Consider the following 26,756-nt stretch of genomic DNA (forward strand, 5'->3'; position numbering starts at 1 on the left):
CATCCAAAAAGATTCTTGTTACTTAGAAATATTAAATAATATGTAACTACAAAACTAATTAGTCATGCCACATCAAAGAGAACTTTGTTATAATTAAAATCTATATAATACTTCTAAATAGAAAAAAAATTCCTCAATGCAAAACAAATGAGCTCGGCTCTAGTTCTCAGCCCAAATGAGGCCCAACTCACCAGAAACACTTTTGGCACGAAACGGCCGGCACATGACACATTTTTGGCGGGGTATCGTGCTCCTCCGCTCGAGGGACATTGCTTCTTTTCTCAAAAAAGAAAAAGGTGTGACATGGCTTCTTGCTCCTGTTGACGGCCGCGGACGAGCTTGCGTTGGTTGGTCGCTGTGGTGGCAGTGTGATCGGATGGTGCCGGAGGAGGCTATTGTTTGGAGCAATAATACTTACAATCTAGTGCTAACTATGCTAACTGATGGTTTACGGTTGAGATTCAGGGAGATCCAAGCGAAACTACCGTAATAATACTTACAATCCTATACCTCATCTTATAGCAATGAGCTCACCAATACAATGTCACTATCAAAGTTGATAAAGTATAAGCACCATGGAACTAATTTCTCCATACCATTTTAAGAATTTTCTTATGAGAAATTTTACAATGATTGAAAAAAAGAGCCGTCCATCTGATAAAATATAACAGTGGTGAAGGTAAAAAGTACCTGAAATACCTAGGATAAAGTACCTGTTACTTCCAAAACATGGGACCAAGCACCAAAAAGTGGGACCGAATAATAATTTAATTTAATTTAATTTTTATAATTACTTTCCATAGATCAACGGTTAGAAAAAAAATTCAAGATAAAAGTATTTATTGGTACTTTATAATCATTGTAAAAGCTCTTTTCTTAAATATTTTTTTTGCTCTACTCAATAATATTCTCATAAACAACCTATATGAGCTTTTTTCTGACAAAACTACTAGACCATTCTCCGTAGATAAGACTCCAAATTCCGTTATCATAAATCTAATTGTTTCAAGCTTAGCTAGGAAAATTGCATCATGATGCATGATGACCCACTTCGGACGTTTTTATAACATTCACATTATGTATGTTAACGTTAGAAATATAGGCTTTTGGCAATCCAAGTAAAAGAGCTCCAAGGTCATCTTATGGCAAGACAACTCTAATCAGATCGTATATTTCCTTATAGAATCCAGAATATTCTGGTGTGGATAAGAATGATGCAATGAATATGGAACAACTCTCTTACTTTATCATCTTGAATTAAAGCAAAATAACGCCGAATCTCAGTAGAAGAGTTATTACCCGAGTAATTAATATGCCCAATTACTGTAGGGACAGACAAGTGATTGTTAAACTAAGGGGTGGATGATAAATGCACCGATTATTTACTTAAGGTGTTGATTTGCACAAAAAAAAAGAATAAAAAGGGATGAATATTGCAATACTTGAGGGATGAAAAATACACTTCTTCCATAAAAAAATTGATGAATACGAGATGCCTCACTGCGTCATAGTACTACACTATTCTCCTATTTCAGTTGTCCGCGCCCTCCGGTTTTTCCTCGAGCCTCCACCACCTGTGCATCGCCTATCCCCTCTTTGAGATCGCCTCTCTCGCTCTCGCGTCACACGCGCGCGCGCGCACACACGCAGAGTTCCATTCCATCTCACGTCCCCCCTCTCTCTTCTCGATCAATCCATTTACCCGTCGATCGATCTCGAGGAGGAAGAAGAAGAAGGGGCAGGAGGATGCTGGACACGACGGACGACATCGCGGAGGGGATATCGTTCCAGGCGTTCGAGGATGACTGCCGCCTCCTCGCCACCCTCCTCCACGACGTCCTCCTCCGCGAGCTCGGCCCCCGCTTCATCCACATCCTCGAGCGCTACCGCATCCTCGCGCAGGTACCTCCGATCCGCTCCGCCGTCTCGCATCGCCGTAGACCACGCACTGCGTTTGGCCGTTTGCCGTCACATCTATCGATTCGATCGGTCGATCTCATCACCCCTCGTACTCGCACCGCGCTGCGCTCGATGTATGTTAAAGTTAACTGATGATCTGACAATCCCTCGGTCGGCGCGCGATCGGCGGCGTCCAATCGACCAGAGCGCCGTCTCCATGCGCGCGGCGGGGATGGAGGACACGGCGGCCGTCGTCGAGCGCCAGCTGGAGGCCGACCTGGCCGCCATGCCCCTCGAGGACGCGCTCTGCGTCGCCCGGGCCTTCTCGCACTACCTCAACCTCATGGGCATCGCGGAGACCCACCACAGGTAAGTCTCGCTAGCATTTCGACGCTGTTCTAGTGTATATTTATTGATTTGCACGATGTGGTTATGAATTTGTGATCCGCCTTGGTACAGTTCCCTGTGCCAATTACGTTCTCGTTCAAGATTAAATTCTGTTTACATTGTAATAGGGTACTTGAGAATGGGCATGTGCATTATTTTACCACTACCCAGAAAGCAATATTTTTGGTGCAAACATTTTGAATGAACCCAATTTCAGACTTAATTTACAGTACGAGTCACTCAACCTGAAAGGCTCATCTCCCCCTTGCTTATGAATTTATTGTGATTGTCATCGGGAATATTTTCTGCCGCGAAATAAGTTTGGCAGATTTAGCAGTGCTTAAGAAAAAATTACTGAGGTAATATGTTACGTGGATTGATGTCACAATTGTCATGAATGATACGGGCTAGCAATAATATCCTACCCATTTGGTACTAGCGCACTTTTTTGACAAATGAACATTTTTACCTAGTTTGGAAAATCAACTAACTTTACAGTTTTTTATGAACTGGTTATTATTGGGCATTGATCACCCATATTTGTGGGACCGAAGCCGGCGACCAGAGGGGGGTGAATGGGAGCCGATCAAAATTTCTTCCGAAATTCAAACCATCGGCCTATATCCCGAAAATCACCCGAACCCTCAAGCGTTCTGGCCAAAATTTGGAATAGCTATGGAAAAGCTAAACCAACACAAAAGACCTCGAACAAGCGAGCGAAACCACAAAGCAAATCGGAAGCGAATTTGGAAAACTGCAGAACTGATCTGCCTGGACCGGTCTGACCGGTGCGCTGGACCGGTCTGACCGGTGCGCTGGACCGGTCTGACCGGTGCGCTGGACCGGTCTGACCGGTGCGCTGGACCGGTCTAACCGGTCGTGCCTACCGGTCTGACCGGTAGCACCCAGAAAACCCCCGAGAAAATTGATTCAAACGTTGAATCTCGAGCAAACGACCACGAAAATCGGTGAAACTTGGGGGATTGCTTCGCCCCTACCCCGTGAGCACATCCCCAAAAGATCTCGTCCCAAAGATCAACGAATCGTGAGAATTATGGGGGAGATCAAAAGGGATTGGGGTTTTCTCAAATACTCAAGAACTCGAATTCAAGCACGCCAGTGATTCCAGAGGGTTTAGGTCAGAGTTGGGAGCACGGAAATCACAGCAAAGAACTCGAGGCCTCCTCTCAATCAAGTGTGACAAAAACGAAATCGAAAATCCATTGCACAAGGCACAAAACCAGGTGATTGAATCGAATCAAAAGCCCAGAGGGCACGAGGAGGATAGGGCCTCCTTTCCCAATCAAATCCCTTACAAGGTTTCAACAATCCATGGACAAAATCAACTCAAAAGAGAGAAACAGGGGGAGGAGAACACAGGGGCGGCGGCCTGGAGAAACAGAGAGTCCACGAACAGAATACAAAAGCCGCAATTAACCTAACACAAGTGAAGGGGTATTTATACCCGCGGGACCGGTCAGACCGGTGCGCTGGACCGGTCAGACCGGTGTGTTAGACCGGTCAGACCGGTGCCAGGGACCGGTCAGACCGGTAGGCCTGCAGCACCCCCTGTACATGATCTCATCCGACGGCCGAGATTCTTTCTTCGAAACGAAGTCTTCTCCGCGATGCCGCCGTCTTGATGAAGATCCAGTCCGCGGTTTTGAAGGGTCCGCGAAACCCGGGTAGATGGCCGGTTTTGAGAAAACCGCCAAAACCTCACGCGCGGAAAGATTCCCGCCTCCACGCCGTGGCCCTAGACGCCGTTCCCGCCTCGGCCTTCTGACGGCCCTAGACGCCGGCCGACGCCCGTCACCTCCTCGCCCGCAGCGAGGCCCTAGACGCCGTCGACGCCCGTCGCCTCCGTCAGTCCCGAGACCGACGCCCGTGCCTCCACGACTTGGCGTCTTCAACCGCCGTCCGCCTCCTTGGTTTTGTGGCGCAAACCAAGAAACCCGCCTTCCGTCGCCGCTTGCGCCCTCGATCCAAGAGTGGACGCCACAGCTGCCGCCCGGTCCGAGCTCCGGTCCCGGCTGCCCTTCACCGCCGTCCACCGCACGGTCCATCGGCCACAGCACCTCCACGGCAGCTCCCCGTCGACACTCGACGCCCGTGTACCTGCAATCCAAAGACCAAGCGCACGATCACACCGCACGGTCGACAATTCACTCATCACAAGCAGGATAGAGTACTCAATATTCCTCAATATTACAATTCTTTATGCAGGGTTCGTAAAGCACGGAACGTAGAAAAACTCTCAAAATCATGTGACGACATATTCGACAAGCTGATTCAAAGTGGTGTCCCTCCGGAACAACTATATGACACTGTTTGCAAGCAGGTACATTTCTACATTGTAGTTTTTAAGAATGCCATGCATCATCGGGCCTTCTAATTGACTCTTGGTCATTTTCTTTTTGCAGGAGGTTGAAATTGTTCTGACAGCTCACCCCACACAAATAAATCGGCGAACTTTGCAATACAAGCACCTTAGAGTAGCTGTGAGTTTAACATCTATAGTTTGTTACAACTCTTCGTCCATTTCCCTTCATTAGTTGATTGCAGAGTTCTGTTTCATAGAATATTAAACACTAATTATACTCGTTTATCTTTTTAAAAAAGAAAATCTTACTACATTGGCTGTCACTTACTGATGGAGCTGTGTTGTAGCATCTTTTGGAGTTCAATGCACGCCCTGATCTTAGCCATGAGGATAAAGAAACGCTAATTGAGGATCTGGTATACATCAGAACTAAGAGAATTTGCACAGTAGTTTTTTTACTCTCCTCTTTTCTTATCTATTCTAAACCCCAGAACTTGGATATGTAGGTAAGGGAAATCACAGCAATATGGCAGACAGATGAGTTGAGGCGCCATAAACCTACACCAGTTGATGAAGCAAGGGCTGGTACAGAAATTAGGCATTCTGATATCTGATTTGTCACTCATGCTGTTTATGTATATTCTATAATTGTTTTTACTGACACTGCAGGTCTTCATATCGTGGAGCAATCCCTTTGGAAAGCGGTACCGCACTATCTTCGCCGTGTCAGCAGTGCTCTAAAGAAGGTACATGCAATTATTGCCATTATTCAATTTAACATCTATTTGGTTCACCAAAAGAAATTCTAAATCTTTCCTCTTCATACTTTCCACATAGCACACTGGAAGGACACTGCCGCTAACCTCCACACCAATCAAGTTTGGTTCTTGGATGGGTGGTGACCGGGACGGGAATCCTAATGTTACAGCAAAAGTAAGATATCAGTGACTTGGTGCATTTTCACTAATCTTGCACTATTGTAATGGTTTGATGGAGTTGTCACCTCTCTGAGTTTTGATATAATCAGAACTGAAACAATTTGTCATTTCTATGGTACAGGTGACTAGGGATGTTTCGTTGTTGTCCCGGTGGATGGCAATTGACTTATACATCAGGGAATTGGAGAATCTCAGCTTTGAGCTGTCTGTCAAGAGATGCAGTGACAAGATTGCAAACTTGGCTAATGAAATTTTGCTCAAAGGTAAGTTTCATGGGTTCTGTACTTGATTATCAAATCTAGACTAGGTACAGTTCCGCTAGAAGTTGGCTACTTGTCATCAGCCAAGACAACTATTGAATTGTTAGTTTGTTACTAGTTTAAGACGGTAACATATATGTGGGATAGAAATGAGCTTGAGATTTTGCAGCACATTCCATACATGCTGTGTTGTCTCACAGAAAGTTCATTGGATAATTTGTTTTGATATTTTCGAGTGAACTATACAGAGTCAGCGTCCGAGGACCTAAAGGCCAACACCTGGAACCAAACAGTACCTCAAAACAACACAAAACTACATCATAGCTTGGCACTACCTGCGCAACTTCCTTCTGGTGCTGATCTTCCTTCATGTACAGGTATATTTCTGGAGCAGATAGCTTTATGTTTATGTGCATAAAGTGGACAATATTTGACAAATTATTTATAACATTCCATTATATCACCATTCATCATATGTCCTGGTTCAATCAGAGTCTTTATTTAACAAACCTCCTGTATAACAGGCTAGGATCTAACATCATGCATATCTCTAATACCACCTGGGTTTCCTCCACCATATAAATTTTGCAGTGGCATCTACTAATGCATTTCTATATCTCTGCATCAACTTCTAACCTTGAGCAATTGTCCTTTGATGCAGAATGCAGTGATGGAGAATCCCAATTCAGGATCATAAATCTTCCAAGGAACCGAAGTCGTCCAGTAAGAACACGTCAATTTTGTGGCTTCTGAAAATGTTCTTTACCTTTATGTGAAGTTGATTGAGGAATAAATTAGCTATCCATCAAACTTTATGCTGATACATATGGTGAAATAGGCATACACATTAGCGCAGGTTGCTGCCTAGCCTCACATAATTTAGTATTCACATATTAGATATGAAAACCTCACCAGATAGAAAAATATGTTCTGGCTCCTATTTTATCGAGTTTTTTTTTTCTTGTAGCAAGGCAGCAAGCACTTGCCGTCCAGATATATTTAATGCAACTCTAAATTTGTTTTCACACAATAAAAGTTTAGTTCATGGCCCATGTTTTCCAGGGAGCTCTTAATGTGCCAGAAAAATTTGAAGACAGTCCATTGTCATCTCCTACTGGGCGTCAATCACAGCTAGGTAGAACTGCAAGCGGGGGTCAACTGAGGAAGTTGTTCAAAGAATCTCATATTGGTCGATCAAGTAGCTTCCGTAAGCTACTTGAGCCAAGCATATCAGACAAACCAGGAATTACTCCTTACAGGGTTGTCCTTGGTAATGTGAAAGAAAAGGTCAGAATTGTATTTTTTCCATTTATAGGATTTTTTTCTCGAATACGCAGGAGAGCTACGTATCTTTGTATTAAGAAGAAGAAAAGATCCAAATACAGGAACCACTCCCCCCCTTGGATCAGAGAGGGGAGTAGGGCTGCAGCACTTCTAGGACTATTACAATCAAACTAAGATGCAGGACTTTACCATAGACAGAAACCACAGCTAACACAGTTAAAATGCTCTCTCTAAGTCTAGGGCTGCAAGGCCCTTAGCGCCACAAGCAATCCATGAATGCGATTCATCTTTGAAGGCTTTTTCATTTATAGGATGAACCCATCAAAAAAATATAGGATCAATATAAGGACTTTTTATCATCACTTTATCAGACAGATCTTACGTTTGTCTTGAAAATTTTCTGTACCATAAAAAACAACAAATCCAAATATTTAGCAAATAGAGTGCTCTATACTCAAATTTGATACAAAGGGGCAATTTAAGACTAAACCAAACCAATGGTGCTAGGTATACATATAGGACCAAATTGGTATATTTTACATGATTTTTCCGTTGACCCGTCATAATTTCTGTGGTCAGCTGGTGAAGACACGCAGAAGGCTCGAACTTCTTCTTGAGGATTTACCGTGCGATTATGACACTGAAGAATATTGTGAAACATCAGCTCAACTTTTGGAGCCCTTGCTCTTGTGCCATCAATCACTGGTTAGTCCTCTTGAATAACTGCAGTCGCAGAATGCCGGTTTAGTCATGTGATGCTACATAAAATTACAGTCACAAGTATCCGTGCTGGAAAATTTGACGCAAATATTCTTAACGACGTCTTTTAAAGTCTCTTTTGTCCATGCTAATGTTTTCCTGAATAACCACCAACAGTCGTGTGGATGGCCCTAATACTAGACGTGTTCCATTTTTCTTACAACAACTGTACACGTGACAGCTTTTATTAAATGTATGGAGGGGATGGAAATAAGAAAGGGAAGCTTTCTTTCAGTAAAAAAATAGAAAACATATCTGCAGTTAAATTGATAAAATAAGACTTGAGTTGTGAGAAACAGCAATGGTAAAGGATCCTTACTCTTAATATAAGAATTGCTCTTGCATTGATAAAACAGGAATCATGTGATGCAGGAATCATGTGGATCTAGCGTGCTTGCTGATGGCCGGTTAGCAGATTTGATACGAAGGGTTGCAACCTTTGGCATGGTGCTAATGAAGCTCGACGTGCGCCAGGTACATATAATGAAAACTAGTGCTATTGCTTGCTCGGCTTCTAATTTTCCTATTGGCAATTTCATAAAAGCTTAGGCAAAGTTGTTCGTTGCTGCAGGAATCTGGTCGACACACAGAAGCACTTGATGCCGTCACATCTTACTTGGATCTTGGTGTTTATAGTGAGTGGGATGAAGAAAAGAAGTTGGATTTCTTGACTAGAGAGCTTAAAGGGAAGCGTCCTCTTGTTCCTCCAAACATAGAGGTTAGTACGTCCTTGAATAACTTTTTCGGATCCTATAGATGAAATGTTGTTTAGATGTTATCCAGGTTAATGGTTGCATTCCAGAATAAAACTGCTTCAGTTCTTCATGTTATTTGCTGCTTGATGTTTTTTACTAATGGTTTGAAGTCATTTTAATTGAGTTCCACTTTATTGTAATGTTGCAACATCATGTTAGAATATCATTCTGAAGATGAGATTGGGGTAGGTCCCTATTGAAGTTACTGCTGCTGAGATTGATTTAACGTTGACCCAATGCCATCAGTTACTGTTCTGCTAAACTGATGATAGAGACTTAGAGAGGCAGTGGTCTGTGAAGTGTTGGTGACATTATAACACCAGAACTAACATCCCTGGATATAACAATAATGGATTTTCCCTGGATATAATAACAATGGATTTAAATATAAATATCCATTGTTTTTAATTTTGGTATCACAAGTTTATGTCTTTAATTTTGGTATCACAAGTTTATGTCTGTCTAAACTGCATGCTTGTTAAAGAAGAAGAAGAAAAGGGAGAAAGTCTATACTAATTCACCTACATTTGCATCCATTTTCTTTTGTACAGGTTGCTGCTGATGTGAAAGAAGTTCTGGACACCTTCAAAGTTGCTGCAGAATTAGGGAGCGACTCACTTGGAGCATATGTGATCTCAATGGCCTCAAATGTATGAAGAGACACCATCTCTACAATGCAAGAATAGATAAATAAAGTCTGAATAGTGTGCAGTCAATGTTTTATACTTGACTTCTCATTCCTGCACCCATCTAGTGGAGTAAAATTGCAGTACATTGCGTCCATGCCATGCTTATAACACCCTTATGTCGTAAACCAGGACAAATCATACATGTTCAGCAGTTTGCACTGCTTAGAATGATCGGTGTTCAATATGGTTTAACAACTTTAACTTAGCATTCGTTTACACTTTCCCTTGCAGGCAAGTGATGTCCTCGCTGTTGAGCTGTTGCAGAAGGATGCAAGACTAACAGTTAGCGGGGACCTAGGAAGGCCATGTCCTGGTGGAACGTAAGCATGATGATCTTGATTGATTTCCATGCGAATTTGTACAGTCTAGTGATTTAATATTGACTTGCTGAGGCCATCATCTTATTTACAGTTTGATTACTCTGCGATTGTTTCTTGGTGAACAGGTTAAGGGTCGTTCCCTTGTTCGAGACCGTGAAAGATTTGCAAGAAGCCGGCGCAGCAATCAGGAAGCTGCTATCCATCGACTGGTACAGGGAGCACATCATCAGGAACCACAACGGCCACCAGGAGGTAGTACACAAGAAACGGAATGCTGGCAACTGGATCATTCCGATTTTTTGTCTGAAACTTCTGAACTTGTCGATGCATGATTGCAGGTCATGGTGGGATACTCGGACTCCGGCAAGGACGCCGGGCGCTTCACGGCCGCATGGGAGCTGTACAAGGCTCAGGAAGACGTGGTCGCCGCGTGCAACGAGTTCGGGATCAAGGTGACGCTCTTCCACGGCCGCGGCGGCAGCATCGGCCGCGGCGGCGGGCCGACGTACCTGGCCATCCAGTCGCAGCCGCCGGGCTCAGTAATGGTGAGTGGCCCGTGCCGTGCATCAAGTCTTGGCATGTGTTCTCGTGTCGTCGTCCCTGACAAATTGGAATCGTCAGGGCACGCTCCGGTCGACGGAGCAAGGCGAGATGGTGCAGGCCAAGTTCGGGCTGCCGCAGACCGCCGTCCGGCAGCTGGAGATCTACACGACGGCGGTGCTGCTGGCGACGCTGCGGCCGCCGCAGCCGCCGCGCGACCCCAGCTGGCGGAACCTGATGGACGACATCTCCCGGGTGAGCTGCGCGCACTACCGGCGCACGGTGTACGAGGACCCAGAGTTCATCACCTACTTCCAGGAGGCGACGCCTCAGGCGGAGCTGGGGTTCCTCAACATCGGCAGCCGGCCGGCGAAGCGGAAGCCGGCGGGGGGCATCGCGAGCCTGCGCGCCATCCCCTGGGTGTTCGCGTGGACGCAGACGCGGCTGGTGCTGCCGGCGTGGCTGGGCGTCGGGGCGGGGCTGCAGGACGCGCTGGACCGGGGCCGCGGCGGGGAGCTCCGCGCCATGTACGCGGAGTGGCCCTTCTTCCAGAGCACGGTGGACCTGATCGAGATGGTGACGGCCAAGGCGGACGCGCCCATGGCGGCGCACTACGAGGAGATGCTGGTGGCGCGGGAGCGGCGCGCGTTGGGCGGCGAGCTGCGGCGGGAGCTGGCGCGCACGGAGCGGTGCGTGCTGGCGGTGAGCGGGCACAGCAAGCTGACGGCGCACAACCGGAGCCTGCGGCGGCTCATCGAGAGCCGCCTCGCCTACCTCAACCCCATCAACATGCTGCAGGTGGAGGTGCTCCGCAGGCTCCGCCAAGACGACGACAACCGCAGGCTCCGCGACGCGCTGCTCATCACCATCAACGGCATCGCCGCCGGCATGCGCAACACCGGCTGACGCCGCCGCCTCCTGCTTGCTTGGCCGCGTATAAAGCTTTCCAGGATCGAGGATCACAGCTTCAGTTTTGTTAGAAATGATAATGAACCCAAGTCAAAATTTAAATTTTTGCTGTTCATCCGAATCTACGATGTTGACGTGGCCTTCCTCCTGCTGTCCTGCTTCCCAGATGGTTGGCCTTGGCTTCGTGTCACCGAGACCACTGGGTTTTTCCTGTCGAGCTGAACAGCGACATGGTTCGTCTTTTGTATATAGAATTTCATATGCAATTCTGGCGTCGATCAAGAGCGCCTAGCCTCCATGAAACTGAGACCCTACTTAGATAGGGCGCGGGAAATGGAAGTCCTGATTTCATTTCTTGGTTCAAACAGAAGGTAATGTCCAATTTAGCTCGTTTGTAGTATATGGCATTACAAGTTGCTCGTACGTGCGAATAATATGACGAACTTGCAGGCACAAAACGATGCGTCGATGAGTGCCGAGTTGCGGCAGGTTGCCAATGGCTGTGCCTATAGGGTCAAATCGTTTGGAGCTTATGACGTGAATGGATATCGCTTTCATACAACAAAGCATGAGCAGATTCGGCCCAATCGAAGAACAACAAATACCGGAGTTTTCACGCCAGGAGATGAAGGGCTCGAGTACTACGGAACACTTAAAGAAATATACGAACTGTCGTTTCATGGGTCCGTACCTCTGAAACCTGTCATATTCAAATGTCATTGGTTTGATCCTCAAATTGTGAGACGTACCCCGAATATTGGGCTAGTCGAAATTCAGCGGTCATCCGTGTACCCAGGAGACGATGTGTATGTTGTAGCTCAACAGGCGACACAAGTTTATTATCTGTCATACCCGTGCCAAACCGACAACCGTCTCAAGGGTTGGGATGTTGTGTATAAGGTGTCCCCTCACGGTAAATTACCTGTCCCGAACAATGAAGATTACAACATAGACCCAAACACATATGCAGGAGAGTTCTTTCAAGAAGATGGGCTATAAGGGAGTTTCCAAATAGATTTAACCGAAGCAATCGGAATAGAAGTAGACAATGAAAGTTCTGTTCACGAAGATGCCGGGGATGAGGTTCATAATGCGAAGTACTTGGAATTACTTGAGCGATTACGTTTAGACAATGACAGTGATGATGAAAGCGTTCCTCCTTTGGAGCACGCCGTTGATGATATCGATGGACGTGATAGCGATGATGAGACTTACGATCCAGCTAATCCCGATCTTGAAGAGTATTTCTACTACATGTAAGATCCGTATTTGCAACAATTATATCAGTTTTTCACTTGTTCTATTTATGTTTGTTTTTTACTACTTGCAACAATTAATTTGTAATACATGTTCGGATTATGTTTATTTTTTTACTACTTGCATTAATTAATTTCTAATTATTATTTTGATTGGTTTGCCCCTTTTAATTTCAGGTGATAGATCAAAGATGGTGGGGTGCGGCGGAGGTATGATGCAGTTGTTGGAAGTCGTGCTGCGCAGAGTTGTTGGGACTGGTGAGTCCTCCCAGACGGTTGGAGGGAGGACGAGGAGGAGGGGTGAGGCAAGTTCGTCGGTGCCTCCAACAAATGAGAACGCCGGCACGTCACGGATGACGAGGAGAAGCGGCAGGAGCAGCAGGAGGACGAGGGGGCCTCGCGCAAGGTCACCCTCCCCTGAGGACGAGGAGGAGCCGCCGCAGCAGCAGCAGGAGGAGGACCAGGAGGACGAGGAGGACCAGGACCAGGAGCAGGAGCAGGAGGAGGAGGCCTCTAGTGAGGAGGACGACGACTAGGGAGGGGTGGCAGGAGACATACCTGCCGTTGTGATGCGAGGCCCCGCTCGTCTCCCGAACCGACCTATACCGCTCGAGCAACGGCCGATTATTCGGCCGGACGGTAAAAGGTAAGTAACTTTACCCTATTTCATTACGTTTCTTACTTATATATTTCAATTCCAATTTTACACAAATATTTTTGGCAGGAACTTTGTAATCGTCATTCCAGGTGTTCACAAAACGCATCCCCAATGGCATTTTGGGCCTGTTTTGCAAGGACCACTACCCTGGATGCATCGAGATTGACGACCGTCTTCAGCCGGCGTCGGCTTGGGAGCACTACATCCAAGCCATCGATAGACCGGACCGGGAAGGCAGGTGCTTTGCGAGCAAGGCAAAGCGGGTGTTGCAGGAACTGTATGCAACTCTGCATTTGGACTGTGGTATTGTATCGACTGTTGTATGGAGTTGTATCGACTATTGTATGGATTTGTATCAATTATTGTATGGATTTGCAGGAACTGTATGCAACTCTGCATTTGGTACTGTATGCAGCAGTGTGGATGGATTTCGCGCAGCGCTACTCGCAGCCTTCGCCGTGGTCGGTGCCGCCGCCGCCGCCGCCGTCTGCCCCGTCAGTAGCATGAGCTTTGGATTGCACTTCGACTAGTGTATGGACTACTGTATCGACTATATGCACCTCTGCATTTGGACTGTGGTATTGTATCGACTGTTGTATGGAATTGTATCGACTATTGTATGGATTTGTATCAACTATTGTATGGATTTTATTCGAGTATTGTATGGATTTGTATCGAATATTATCTGGATTTGTATCGACGTATATATGAACTGTATATGCATTGTATATTTGATTGAGGTCATATATACGCCATTAATAAAAAAAACAGCCTGAAAGGCACCTTTGTGTGTGCCAGGGCCAGGGCACACGACAAAGGTGCCATTTTTTGCCGTGTGCATTGCCCTGGCACACGGCAAAGGTGCCATTGTTTGCCTTATGCCAGGGGCTTGGCACACGGCAAATAGCCGCTTGTTTGCGTGTGCCACGCTGTTACGGCACACGGCAAACGCCCTTTTCAACGGGTTCCGAGCATCATACTTTATTTTGCCGTGGGCCCAGAAAAGCACTCGGCAAAATGTTTGCCGTGTGCCCAAAATATAGCACACGGCAAACAAGCTCTTTGCCGGCCGTTGTATGCCGTGAGCTGTTTGCCGTGTGTTACACTCGGCAAACAGTTTGCCGAGTGTAAACCGGCCTTTGCCGTGTGCCTCTGGCACACGGCAAACACGCACAGTCCTGTAGTGTTCCTTTGTCTCCGTGTCATTTGCTGGACTTCATCTTCTGCCCCCGCATTGGCTGAGAGCTCATCCGCCGATTCATGTCCTCCAGAAGCTCTTTAGGGTGGCTCCGCCTTGAACCTAATCGATAGGAGTAAGCATTGACTCTTAAAGTTACAAAACCATCTAGCATGACTAGGATTTTGGCGATTAAACACTTTATCATTTTTAATCTTCCATATCTCCCAAGCAGCTATCATTGAGGCTTCTAAGAAAAAGGCCATCCCACTATCCTGCCTGGCTTGTACAAATCTGTCCTCCAAGTTGAGTGATTTATCCCAGACGAAGTTGATGGAGGCCCAGCACTGACTGGCAAAAGGACATGTGAAGAAAAGGTGGTCAATAGTTTCATCTTCTCCTGTGTTGCACAACACACATAAATCATCATCATGGGCACATCAATGTGCCTTCTGCTTAGCATTGTCTTAGTGTTGAGTCTGTCAACCAAGATCAGCCGACTGAAATTTGTTGATGTGGCATAACATTTAGGGGTTTTTGGATTCATGCCATTACAATTTTCGAAATTCTGAGATATGCCATTACAATTCACTTATTTCGAAACTTGCCATTACAATTCTCCCATTCTTTGAACCGTGCCATTTTAGACGTCTTTGATGCTCTTGGACCCACTCGTAGACCCGTGTATTTTCGTATGGTCCAAAATACCCCGTGGTGCTTCTCTCCTTCACTCACTGACGTGTGGAGCCCACACGTCAGCTTCTCCTTCAACCTCCGGTGCTTCTTCTTCCTTCTACCTCCAACACCGGGACTGGTGGCCCGCCCGCACAGGACTCCTCCGGTGGCCGCCCGCCCGCCCGCCCGCCCAGGAATCCTTCCTGGCGACCTGCTGCTCATGGTGGAGGTGGAGGCGCCGCACGGGTCCGCGTTCTGCGCGAAGATGGCGTGGCGGCCGGGGTCATGCGGCGGCGGCCCGCGAGGCCGACCGCCCGTGGCTTGCAGGGCTCGCGGTGACAGCAGTGTAGCGGCCCGCGCCCCCGAGCGTCCGCGGCCTGAAGGGCTCGCGGCGACGGTGGCGGCGGAGCAGAGGATGCCGAGAAGGAGGACGACGAGGTCGTAGGATGCGCGGCAGGAGAAGACCTGCGCCGAGGCATGGAGAGGGGAAGGCGGCGGTAGCCGCAGGTCCCGTAGATCAGCCCGCAGGTGCAGGACGCAGTCCCAGCCTCGTGCAGCATCTTGACTGGCTAGTTGGGGATGAGACGAAATCCGGCGAGGGGAAGGGTCGGCCGGCGGCGAGGTCAGGTTGGGGAGCACCAGGGCGGCGAGCGCTACCTTTCGGTGGCTTCGGTGGATGCTGGGGTGGCCGGGAAGGGGGTCGCTGGCGGTGGCCGAGGCTCGGCAGCGGTGCTGTGCGGCGGTGACGGCACTCCGGCGAGGGGAAGCGGCGGTGATTGGGTGGACGAGCTTCAGGAGGTCGGGTGCGAGCTAGCTATGGGTTGATGGGGGCATAGGGAAGCCGAAGGGTGGTCGTCGGCGTGCACAGGGCTCGGCGGCGGCAATGGTGTCCGGGGGCGAGCTTGGCGCTCGCGCAGGGGTTTGAGCTGGCCTTTAATAGGTGCACGAGGGGAAGGGAGGAAGAAGATGGTGTGGGGCCCAAACGTCCGCCAGTGGAGAGAAGAGAGGTAGCAGGGGCATTGTGGACTATACAAAAATACGGAGGTCTGCGAGTGGGTCCAAGAGCATCAAATACTTATAAAATGGCACGGTTCAAAGAATGGGAGAATTGTAATGGCAAATTTCGAAATAGGTGAATTGTAGTGGCATATCTCAAAACTTCAAAAATTGTAATGGCATGAATCCAAAAAATCCTAACATTTAATGCCATGAAATTTGTATTGAAACTAGCCTTATGCGTCTCCTTATCTATAATCAATATTGTTGTCGTGAAGTCTTTCTGTTGTGGTTTTCATAAAAGTTAAGGGTCTGTTTGAAACGTAGGAATGCAAAACATAGAAACGGGAAAATACAGGAATCTTGTGGAGTACAACATGGAAAACTAAAGAATTTCAAAAACAGGAACAGAAAGTTTAGGTCATTCGGATAGTAGGAAAATATGAAACATTCGCAAATGCTATTGAGATAAGATTCCAAGATGCTCATTCTAATTAAACTAGATTTACATGCTAAGATATAAGAATACAAGGGATGAGACATGTATGGTTCTGAATACCATGGTTTTTGTGGCGTCGCCTAGGCGTCGCCTAGTTTTGAATTGGGGCGTCTCCCTCGCCACGCCTTTGGTGCGTATGGCGTCGCCTCGCCCGCCAAGGCGTCGCCAAGGCGTGGGGGGACGCCACACGAGCGGAAGGCGGACGCGTGCGCGGGAAAAAATGTGCCATCCCCTTGCGCGCGCAGGGGAAAAGGCGGGAAATCGCCCGCCTATACTCCCGCGCGCGGGCCGCCGCATCGCTGCAACGCGCGAAAGGAGAGAGAGAGAGGAGGAAAGAGAGAAGAGGGGGGAGGGGAGAGAACAGGGCGGCGACCTGGAATCCGACGGCGCGCGCCTGCTCCGCCCGTCCGCCGATTCAGCTGCTCCACGAGTCCACGGCCTCTGCTCCGCCCATCTACCGGCTGGACCACGGGCTACGGACTCTGCTCCGCCCATCCGCCGGCAGGACCACGGCCTGCGGCCTCTGCTCCACCCGTCCGTCGGCCGTCCGCCCATCTGCGATTGAAGCCCGAGCCGACCTGTGCTCAGCCCGTCGTCTTGTCCACCGATTGACGCCTGCAGATCGGCGGCCGCGCCCCGCGTCTCCAGCCTCTACTGCCGATTGAAGCCTCCGCCTGCAGATCGACGCCTCCAACCTCTGGAGCTCTGCCCCCCATCGATTTGTGGCTGATTCCTTCCTCTGCTCCGCCTCTCTGCCAGAGCCCAGAGGTATGTCTCTCCCTTCCGGCCCTCCCCCCTCTGTTCTCCCTTCACGCCCTTGGGTGCTTGGACTAGGATATACTCTGGTAGTGCTCCTGTGTGCCTATATGCTACTTGTTGCTGGCTGCAACGTGCTCTGCTCCATACTCTGTTCTGCTTACTATCTAGATTAAGGTAGGTGTATGGCGTCGCCTCGCTGCACGCCATACTCGCCTAGGCGTCTGGAAGGGGGTGAGTCGCCTCGCCTCGTCTTATCGCCGTAAAAACCATGCTGAATACCGCCCTTCCCTTTTCTTAACTAGAACTAGAATCTTGCCATTCATACATCAAAAGAACATTGCTATTGTGGTAACTACAGCTGCATTAGGCATTTGAAAGTTATTCAATAAAGTGGTTCCAAATACGTCCGTGAAACAACGAGGACAGGTTTTAAGTGTCCAAAGGAAGCCGTCATTGCATATTGCCTCAAGTTTTTCTACGACACACGGATATTACAATGTTTTTTTTATGAAGCAGGAGGGGCCAAAGCCCCTACGACACACGGATATTACAATGTGCCTCCTTTGGTAGGAGTTCAAACGCCGAACAGCACTGTTAGTATATAACTAATTAGCTGATGGCATTGGTAGGATCCAGAAGTTGAGTGCCTTACAGATTTGTGAAAACAAATCATCTTACTGTTAGAATTCGGATTCCGTCTGGTCATTTTGCTTAACCAAAATTGCACTACAGATGCAGCAATCAAGAAAATGCTTTCAGCATTGGATGATCCATTCACTCGTTTCTTGGAACCTGAGAAATTGAAGAGCTCGCGGGTATAAAACTCAACCATTGGCTTCCCCAGAAGCCTACAATGCAGTTAGTATAATTCATAAAGCATGCAATCGTCTTTTCTGAAGGAAGTCTGGTACGCAAGGCGCACTCACGGGTGTAGGTTTATCGATTGGTTACCCAATGGCGATTAATGGATCACCTTCAGGAGTTTCTGTAATGACAGCCACCCCAGATGGTCCTGCGGCTGGCATTCTTCCTGGAGACATCATTTTGGCAATTGACATTTATGAGGCAGATGGAGCCGACACAATTGTTGCATCAGAACCTTTGGTTGTGCTGGTATGACCTAGCATTGCTTAAAGAAAGAACTGACAGGCGGGCTCAGTTAATCATTACCAGGATGATTGCATTTTTCGATCATTCTGCTTTCCTTATCTAGTTTTTTCTTAGGTTAGTACACATCAAATGATGCTATTTTTTAACTTGTTAGGTAAATAAAGGAACTGCAAGTGCAAGTGAGATCCTTGCTGGAGCACTGAAAGACAATAAAAGGGCAGCCGTTTATGGGGAACCAACATACGGAAAAGGGTACTGCTTGCCTGTACGTGTATGATTGAAATCCCTGTTCTGATTCTGAGTGCTTATTATCTCACTCCCGTTATCTGCCAACATTCAGGAAGATTCAGTCGGTTTTTGGATTATCTGATGGATCTGGCTTAGCTGTGACCGTAGCACGCTATGAAACTCCTGCACACACCGACATAGACAAGGTAAGCAATTTGTTCCTTGCCTCAAAAAAACAAAGAGTTTGAGGAAAACAATCCCTTACGTTTGGTTTAGTTGCTTACTTGCTTTTGAGTTGTCCTGAATGATATTTTTGGTAGGTTGGTGTGATCCCAGACCGACCACAGCCAGCGTCATTCCCTACAGATGAAGATGGCTTCTGCAGCTGCCTTAGGGATTCGACGGCTCCTTGCAATCTGAATGCCGCGCAGCTGTTTGCGAAATCATGACCAGACCCTTTTCTCAACATTTTGGGTTGGATGGGTTGTACAGACAAGCATTGTGGTTCCCATACTTGTGCGTGGCCGTGTTGGCAGTTTATCATCTATTCATTTCCTTCACATTGCCTTTGATTCCAATTTCGTTGTATGTGTAAGATGAAAAGTATTTGCTTCCGAGTGTAGCCATGGTCGTCTTGAACAGATCCTTGCTGCAACAATATGAATCGAAGAACTGACAAACTCTGCTACTTCCACTTCTTTTGTGCTGTTTCTGCAGCATGCCTGCATCGTCCCTCCGTGATCTGACCTTCCGGGCCGGCGTGCATTTACTGTGGTCTCGGACAAAAATTTTGGACAGGAGCTTTCTATGAATCTAAGCCAGTGATGAAGCTATAGCTGGAGACATGGGGCTCTGCTGGCGCCTGGGGTGGTCGGGAAATGAAATACCAACCAGACCTGAAAGCATGAAAGATCTCAAAGATCATCACAAGATGCTCGTTTGAAACCAGTACGGGTCCTCAAAATCAGCTACTCACGACAGGACAGCTCATCTGGCGCTGCGAGTAAGCCATTACCCTCATGCCAACAAGAAAGATACATCAACATAGTATCTCAGTAATGCAATGTCGGAATTTCCACTGTATACAAAACTCGGCTCAACGGCAACGTCACTAGCTCACGAGTTACAGATCACAAGATTGGTGGACTACAGGATCCATGGCTAACATTTTTTGTGAACCATCTCCTGCTTAGATTCAGCCAGGCTTATCCTAAAAAATATACTCAATCCAGCTTCCAGCATAACGAATTCAGACATTGCACAACCAGTAGTCCAAGACTGAGGTTTCTGGTCTCGCTGGCCGACATGTTCTACACCATCACAGCCTGTAATGTGTGGACAAAGAAATTTGTCGTAAGAATGACTTGTAACTTTCAACCATCTAACTTGGAGACCAAATGAAAGGACAGATGAGTATTTGCAGGGAATGAAGAAAGGCAGTCAATTTTTCTACTCTAAGTGCATAAGAAATCCGAACAGATGCACCAAATCATCAAGACATCCACACTGATCAAGTATTGAGAACAGACTTTTTTTATATATGTCCATATATTCAATACTTATGACTGCAGATGAGAAGATCAGTTAATAGTATATTTACCATTTGTCAGGAAGGCTAGCACATCTATTCCACCTTTGCAACTTTCCTTAGCTCAATTTGGCCAGTCAAGTCACATTGCATCTCAGTCCAACTGATTGGAACCAATGTACCACCTGGAGAAACGCATGGGGAGCAAGATTAATAAAACTATGCTACATAATAGAATGATGGGGGCAGTTCCATGTATTTGTACAAACAAATTGTATGTTGCATCCTTTCATACCAGCTATACTTTGCGCTGAAACAACACCAAGTTCATTCTTTGCAGTGGAAAGATAATATGCCCTTGCATCACCAAGAGAAAGCTTTGACATCATTTAAGGATCTCAACTTCTCAAACCAACCAAACATATTAATTAATCCAAACAGGATAGATTTCAAAGTGAAAGTATAAATATAAAAAAATGCTGTCAATTGAAGCACATAGATGTGAATGACCTAAGGGCAAGTGAGCATGAACAAGGTTGGTAACAAAAAAGAAAAAAAATATTTGCATTAGATTTTCCCCCTTAAGGATACAACCACAGCTCTAACAATGTCCCCAGGCCGATATGACTGGTACATATCCACCTTGTCAATTTCAGTCGCACGAACATCTTGCTGCCTGCCAATAAAACAGAGGATATGCATGAAACCTTTTTCCCTGATTGGTTGTCTCTAGGATGCTTAAGAGCATGAATCCATGCATGGAATTCAGCAAGTAAATAAAGAAAATGTGGTGCAAGATATCAGCTGGAAACAATAAAAGATGGAAACAACAGGGCAAAACAAAATCATTTGAAAGGCATCACCTTATCAGGCCAGTGAATTTTTCTTTGATAGCCTTTGAGTCAACACACATGATATCAGCATTGGCCATTCTAGCCATAACCTTTGTTACCTGTAGCAGAAAAACTTTCAGCAAACAGAAGTTTCGGAACTTCCACTGTTTATAAGAACAAAGAGATCCACAACTATGTTAGATAAGTACTTTCAGCAAAGCTGCCTGAGAATTACCATTTAGTGTCATGACAATAAAACAGTGGTAGGGCAATTATTGGAAAACAGAACATTAACAACGCTCTGGTGACTACACTTGTGAAAGATCTCTCCCCCAATTTATTCTGTAAAAATAATTTCTAAATGATGCTAACAAGGTACAAAGCATTCAAATCAATGTGTAAAACAGTAACACAAGGGAGCCAGAAGCCTCAAGCTCCAAGGTTCAAGTAACACAGCTATGAACAAGCTGGGTGTCACCAGCACTATCCTAATTACAAACACATGTCCGCTAAGACACACCCCACCCCCAACCTGAACTAGGACATGCATGTGGACAAGGAACATCCAAATTTCACACAAGCGTGGACATGATATGAGTGTTAACAAAAAAAAAAGTAAACTGTAAACCATAAACCATACTCCCACCAGCTCATATTTACATGCATATATAATTACTGACATGAACAATTGATGGCTAGATGCCCACTGATTCAACTATGGTATTCGGTGACTATAAGAATTCACACGACAGCAAGTCAGCAACGAATTCTGATGATTGCTGAGACATCTTACTCGGGCGATGACGACGCTTCCAGGCTGGGGCACGGCTCCATGCGCCTTGTGCCCCACCACCTCCACCGTAGACCTCTGAAACCCAACCGAGCCGGCTCGTCACACCTACCAAGAAAAGACATTCGACAACCCGAACAAACAAACAAACCCTACCTGGTCGTCGGAGCCAGGTGCGGGCGGCACGATGCGGCGGCGGCCGGTGACTGACGCGCGCACGGAACGACCTTCCGCGTAGGCTCCGCGTCCGGCCACTAGGGTTAACGAGTTACCCAGGAGCTCCCCCGGCGTGACGACGTCGTCATCGCCGCCGCCGCCGCCGCCGTCGTGGTCCATCGCGGTGGCCGCCATTGGCAGATGTCGGGGTTTGGGGGCGAAGCTGGGGAGGGTTTCCGTTTCCGTTTCGTGGCCCACTCGACTTCTCGTGGGTTAATGTGCTGTGCGATGGGCTTCTTGGGCCCAATATTGCAGAGTTGGGCCTCATATTTTCCATTTCCTTTTGATTCTTGGGGGATTTTCTTTCAAGGGGAGCCGGACGATAAATCGAATTTTTACAGCATTTGTAGTAGCAGATTAATTTGAAATCAGAATAGAAAGTGTTGCAAGCATTTCGCAAAGTTTTTTTTGAACGAAATATATTCCAGACAATGAAATCAGAATAGATGTTTTGGTCCTTCAACTTCACTCCAAGGGTTAAGTTCATCCCTCAATTTTAAAAAGACCAATTTAGTCCCTCAATTTTTGTTTTAAAGTCAAATTCATCCTTATATTAGTTTGATGCTCCATAATACCATGAAACTAATGTGAAAAGTCCTCTTTACCCTTGACTATTTCTCTCCTACAGAATTCGCAGTGAGTAGTGCCGCAGAAAATTGATCAAATATATGCTTGTTGTTCTTCTATTATATAGATCAAATTAAATATAAAAGAGCACTTCCATAAATACAAGAGACAATAAGATAGGAGAAACAACAGCGTCACATCATTGATTAATACTAAAGCTCCTATCGGTCAAGCGCCAAAGCACCTCCTCCGTGCTTAACGCGCCCGCGGGGGAACTTGGAGGCCCCACGTGTCCACCGTCGCCTGGTTTTGGGCTTGCGGTGGTGGCCTTCTTTCGTCGGCTCGCGGCCATCAATTACTTGGCCCGAGCTTCCTCCGCGACGGATCGGCCCGGCCTGCGTCACAGCGGCAGCTCGGCCTGCCTGCGTCGTCATCGTTCCCGTCCGTCGGTCTGCATCCCGCGACGATTCCGCCGTCCGTCGGCGTCCCTCCCACGTCGGTTACTGCTGCGCCGGTTAATGCTGAAGCGTTTCAAGGGGCAGGCGCTAGGGTTCCACGCACCTCTGCCCCTTGTGCTCTGAAGGCGGCGCCGTCAACCTCGCGCTCCCGGACGAGCTCCTTGAAGACGTGCTCGGCCGCGTCGGCTCGGGGCCCGGCGCCAGCAAGCGCGACCTCGACGCATGCGCGCTCGTCTGCCGCCGCTGGCGCCACCTCGAGCGCGCCTCCCGCCGCTCCGCCAAGCTACCCGCAGGCCGTCCTCTTCGCGCGAACATCCCGAGCGCAGCATAGCGCGCCAACCTCCCTAGTTACAACAATACAATAGTAAAAATTGAGTACGAGAAAGGGTAAAAATGTCATTTTACTTCAATCTCATGTTAGTAGCAAGAGCCACATCAGCACAAGGATAAGTTTGATCTAAAAATAAAAGTTGAGAGACTAGATTGGCCAATCTGAAAGTTGAGGAACCAATTTGACCATCGGAGCAAAGTTGAGGGATTAAGATATCTATTTTGCCAACTTGATTCGTAAGAGGAAACCGACTGTCTTTTTCCATTGAAAATGGGATCTGGCACTTCCTAATAAGTAAGTTATCGAACCTGTATATTTCACTTCTGCTATAAGGAGAAATGGTTTCTATTATCTAAGTACTGGCATCTAACCAGTTTGCTTTTTCAGTTTGTTTTGACTTAGATTCACTTGATCTTTTGAAAAGAAAACGTACTCCAGAAACCTTTTTTTTTTCCACCAGAAACCCATTCTGCAAAAACAGCTACACCATCTTAAATGAGCTAGAGCAAGCCTCCAATTCTCGAACTAGGACAAAATTCAGTGTGATGCCAGGCAATCAGTTTGGCGACATACAGCTCGTGAGTGAACCAACAGCTCCGTGCCCGGGCATGACGCCACGAGAAGAATGACATGGCGCCATGGTCTCCACAAGAGCACCAGTATTATGAGCAAACAGGCGCTTGATAAACGACGCAGCTAGAAAGGCAAAGTACCATCTCCTTAACACGAAAGGTTGGCCGATTCCCTAGCCGGGCAGCGTGGCCACGTCGCCCGCTGTTCCCGGCCGTCGAATCGGCCGGACGAACGGCTTAAATTTTGTTTTTCTGGTCATTTTGTAAAAAATCCTCAAACTTTATAGAAATCAACCCGCGATCCAACTCTCTCTCTCAAAAATTTTTGCGAAAAAACCCTCAATTTTTCTCAAAATCAACCTGCAGTCCAATAGTCAGGGTTAAGGAAAATTTACAAAGAAAACCTTAAGTTTTTTATCAAATCAACCTGCCATCCTATCCTCTCTCAAGATTTTTTACAAAAATCCTCAGATTTTAATTAAATCAAACTATAGCCCATTCCACCCGTTACTTCTATACGAGTAACATTATACGTACAATTTGAACATCAAAACGCATTAAAATCAAAAGTTGCTCAACATAGAATTTGATCAAAAATTCAAAACCAACTTTATCATAGAACAAATTTTAAAATTCAAAACGCTTTCGCAATTCGTTAGCACAAACGCTTACATGTAACCCATTGTACCTACAATTTGGACACCAAAACGTCTTCAAATAAAAAAGTAATCAACACAAAAGTTGCCTAGAATTTCAAAATCTACAACTTTAGCATATAGCAAAGTTTTGTAAATTCAAATCATTTTCGTAATTCATTCAACATAACATCTTATTTTGCTTAAAAATATAATAGCGTACCACCGTTCTTCTATGCCTTCTCATGCTACGTCCACAATAACGCATTATATTTTAATATAAACACTACTTCCCTAAATAAATAACACGTCTATTAATCGCAATAAGATTTTGTAAATACGTTAAGTACCAGACTAATTGTGCTCCACCCTCGCTAATAAATTATCTTACCCCTTCTTTCACCACAAAAATATAGCAACAAATATCATAGCTCCATTTCGATATCCAAAATAATATAGTACTTAAAATAACGTCATCATAATAGAATGCCCCAAAATATATACAAAGTGCAATAGTGGACTGCAGACCATGACACCTACGCTTAAAGAAAAACCTACTACATGCATCACCTAAAGTTCATATCAACTACAATCGTCTCACCTACATTGCAATCCTGAAAAAAAAATCAAAGAGTATATCAAGCTACGTACATTCTTATTCCACGTATGAAATAAAGTTTCACCAAATACAATAAAATGGTCACAAACAGGCCTTGCGCGGCAATGCCGATTGCCGCGTGGCCTTTCTAGTGAGCATTAAGGTTAGTTTCAGTGGAGGTTTAATGAGGAGTTTCACGGACATTAAATGTCATGCCAAATTTGTTGACATGGCAGGATATTACGAGGAGAGAGGAGGGAGAGTTTTATGGGGTTGCGACACGAGTCTATCACCATAAAATTTATATGGCATAATAATCAAGTTTTCAAAATTAAAAATTATGCTATAAAACTGTCCACTTAGGCTAGTCTCAGTGGTGGTTTATGGAGAGTTTTATGACATTAAATTCTATCAATTTTGCTGATATGGCAAGAAAAGAAAAAGATGGAGTTTCGTGAGATGTGAGGAATGAAACTCATCTGGCATGGTTACATAATTTTCAGTCTAGGTATCTGTGCCCATAAAACTCCCACCGAGACTGGACGTGCAACGAAGTTTATTACCCGGTAACCACCTGACAGCTGAGCCGATGCGCGGCGAGGGGGTTGTGAATTATTGATGCGCGCGCCGACGCAGTGGCGGGCCTGTTGGGTTGATTGGCGAGAAATCTCGTGGGCCACCGCCGCCGACGGCGACGCGGTAACGTGAGCCCTGGATTCCGGGGAGATCGGCACAACTGCCCAGCCGCGGTGTCGTCGTCGGCGCACGACGGCAGGCAGGCCGCGCGTCGCGTGCCCTAAAATTTCGCGCAGCCCATGGACAGTGGATTGACCGACCGGGTCATCTCATCAATACAAAACATCGAATTTTAAATACTTAATTTCGACGAGTTGTTTATACGCTGCTGGTCTACGTGCTTCGATTTTGCCAGGATCTCGAGCTTCCAGCACCTACATTGTTTTTGTTTACTCGCCGAGGTTTATCCGGATCGGACAAGGAGTTTGCAACGGGCCAATGACGCTTTAGCTTCCAAAATGGTGACACCTCCAACCCCCTCAAAGCTTAATCAGCACGTGTGCGATTGAGTGTCACCCGTTAACAAAGAGTGCATTTTTTCGAAGCGATACGCGCGAAAAAAAATGCAGAGAGATGCTACTTTTCTGGTTCCGCATGCGCATTTATTCAAAGCAAGTAGTCTGTCTGAAATTCGATACAGGTCTACTTATTCTGAGAAATTTGGTCCCTAGTGCTTGACATGTACTAATTCATTTCCCTCGGCACCAAATCATATGACGTGGAAGCATAAACCACCGTTTCTTTTGCCTAAGCACCCCATTGTCGCTCTACTTGACCATTCTAACAAACTAGTATTATTGTTATTTCCTGATCTTTTTCAAGGCTTTCCTTTTTAGCTCCGTACAATTAGGCAATTTGGAGCTGTTTGCTTTGTTGGAGCAATGTGGACACTAGCTGTACGTCCATCTGCGAGGTTGCATGGAAAGCGAAAGATGCTGAAAAATGGGGTTCAATCAGTCACATGTGGACAGAAAACAGCGATACTTTAGTGAAGCCTGCTAGGTCAACGGAAATACAGTGACGGTGCATCACTCACTGAGCGCCAATGCGCCATGAGCTGGCTTGCTTGCCTCGGAGGTTTGGTTAACCTTAAGCTAAAACGACAACGTGTTATTGTACGGTTCATAAATCTTGGATATCTTCATGTGTTCTATATTTTTTACAAAAAAGACAAAAAAAATATCGTGAAAAAGTGCTCTACAAATGGGTGCTTTGATACCTTTGGCCATAA

At 46.4% G+C, this 26,756-nt stretch overlaps 3 protein-coding genes across 6 annotated transcripts; 2 read left to right on the plus strand and 1 right to left on the minus strand.

Annotated features, from left to right (window-relative positions):
* Positions 1-1,598: 1,598 nt before the first annotated feature.
* LOC120710501 (phosphoenolpyruvate carboxylase 4) lies at positions 1,599-11,165 on the plus strand. Its single transcript, XM_039996173.1, has 20 exons — positions 1,599-1,902; positions 2,105-2,268; positions 4,513-4,627; positions 4,710-4,787; positions 4,957-5,025; positions 5,116-5,194; positions 5,279-5,355; positions 5,447-5,542; positions 5,669-5,810; positions 6,056-6,184; positions 6,469-6,530; positions 6,870-7,094; positions 7,671-7,796; positions 8,223-8,324; positions 8,422-8,568; positions 9,157-9,255; positions 9,526-9,614; positions 9,740-9,866; positions 9,953-10,159; positions 10,236-11,165. The coding sequence occupies exons 1-20, from the start codon at positions 1,747-1,749 to the stop codon at positions 11,058-11,060; spliced, it is 3,114 nt and encodes a 1,037-aa protein (XP_039852107.1). The 5' UTR covers positions 1,599-1,746; the 3' UTR covers positions 11,061-11,165.
* A 5,280-nt stretch (positions 11,166-16,445) lies between these two features.
* LOC120706236 (carboxyl-terminal-processing peptidase 2, chloroplastic-like) lies at positions 16,446-19,353 on the plus strand. Of its 3 annotated transcripts, none has more exons than XM_039990821.1 (6): positions 16,446-17,092; positions 17,816-17,898; positions 17,983-18,196; positions 18,348-18,445; positions 18,534-18,627; positions 18,742-19,353. In XM_039990821.1, exons 3-6 carry the CDS (start codon positions 18,038-18,040, stop codon positions 18,868-18,870), a joined length of 480 nt encoding a protein of 159 aa, XP_039846755.1. In that variant the 5' UTR covers positions 16,446-17,092; positions 17,816-17,898; positions 17,983-18,037; the 3' UTR covers positions 18,871-19,353. The 3 variants fall into 3 exon arrangements, with proteins under 3 accessions (XP_039846755.1, XP_039846753.1, XP_039846754.1); XM_039990819.1 differs by having other exon boundaries at positions 17,987-18,196; XM_039990820.1 differs by having other exon boundaries at positions 17,816-18,196.
* A 60-nt stretch (positions 19,354-19,413) lies between these two features.
* LOC120706235 (exosome complex component CSL4-like) lies at positions 19,414-21,971 on the minus strand. 2 transcript variants are annotated; one of them, XM_039990817.1, is made up of 7 exons: positions 21,729-21,971; positions 21,576-21,650; positions 20,813-20,901; positions 20,541-20,625; positions 20,245-20,326; positions 20,022-20,134; positions 19,414-19,746 (listed from the first exon to the last, which is right to left on the minus strand). In XM_039990817.1, exons 1-6 carry the CDS (start codon positions 21,921-21,923, stop codon positions 20,046-20,048), a joined length of 615 nt encoding a protein of 204 aa, XP_039846751.1. In that variant the 5' UTR covers positions 21,924-21,971; the 3' UTR covers positions 19,414-19,746; positions 20,022-20,045. The 2 variants fall into 2 exon arrangements, with proteins under 2 accessions (XP_039846751.1, XP_039846752.1); XM_039990818.1 differs by having other exon boundaries at positions 20,254-20,326; positions 21,729-21,969.
* Between the last annotated feature and the right edge of the window lie 4,785 nt (positions 21,972-26,756).

The sequence above is a fragment of the Panicum virgatum genome, chromosome 5K, assembly GCF_016808335.1.
Source record: "Panicum virgatum strain AP13 chromosome 5K, P.virgatum_v5, whole genome shotgun sequence".
Taxonomy (NCBI): Eukaryota; Viridiplantae; Streptophyta; class Magnoliopsida; order Poales; family Poaceae; genus Panicum; species Panicum virgatum.

Bases quoted from the DNA above. Each gene is read 5' to 3' on its own strand.
- LOC120710501 (XM_039996173.1), top strand. From the start codon at position 1,747: ATGCTGGACACGACGGACGACATCGCGGAGGGGATATCGTTCCAGGCG. The intron at 5,195-5,278 runs GTACAGAAATTA...CTGACACTGCAG, and splicing joins AGTTGATGAAGCAAGGGCTG to GTCTTCATATCGTGGAGCAA. The intron at 6,185-6,468 runs GTATATTTCTGG...CCTTTGATGCAG, and splicing joins TGATCTTCCTTCATGTACAG to AATGCAGTGATGGAGAATCC.
- LOC120706236 (XM_039990819.1), top strand. From the start codon at position 17,833: ATGCTTTCAGCATTGGATGATCCATTCACTCGTTTCTTGGAACCTGAG. The intron at 17,899-17,986 runs GTATAAAACTCA...TTCTGAAGGAAG, and splicing joins AGAAATTGAAGAGCTCGCGG to TCTGGTACGCAAGGCGCACT. The intron at 18,628-18,741 runs GTAAGCAATTTG...TATTTTTGGTAG, and splicing joins CACACACCGACATAGACAAG to GTTGGTGTGATCCCAGACCG.
- LOC120706235 (XM_039990817.1), bottom strand. From the start codon at position 21,923: ATGGCGGCCACCGCGATGGACCACGACGGCGGCGGCGGCGGCGGCGAT. The intron at 21,651-21,728 runs GTAGGGTTTGTT...GTTGGGTTTCAG, and splicing joins CACCTGGCTCCGACGACCAG to AGGTCTACGGTGGAGGTGGT. The intron at 20,626-20,812 runs GTGATGCCTTTC...TTTTATTGGCAG, and splicing joins AAATTCACTGGCCTGATAAG to GCAGCAAGATGTTCGTGCGA.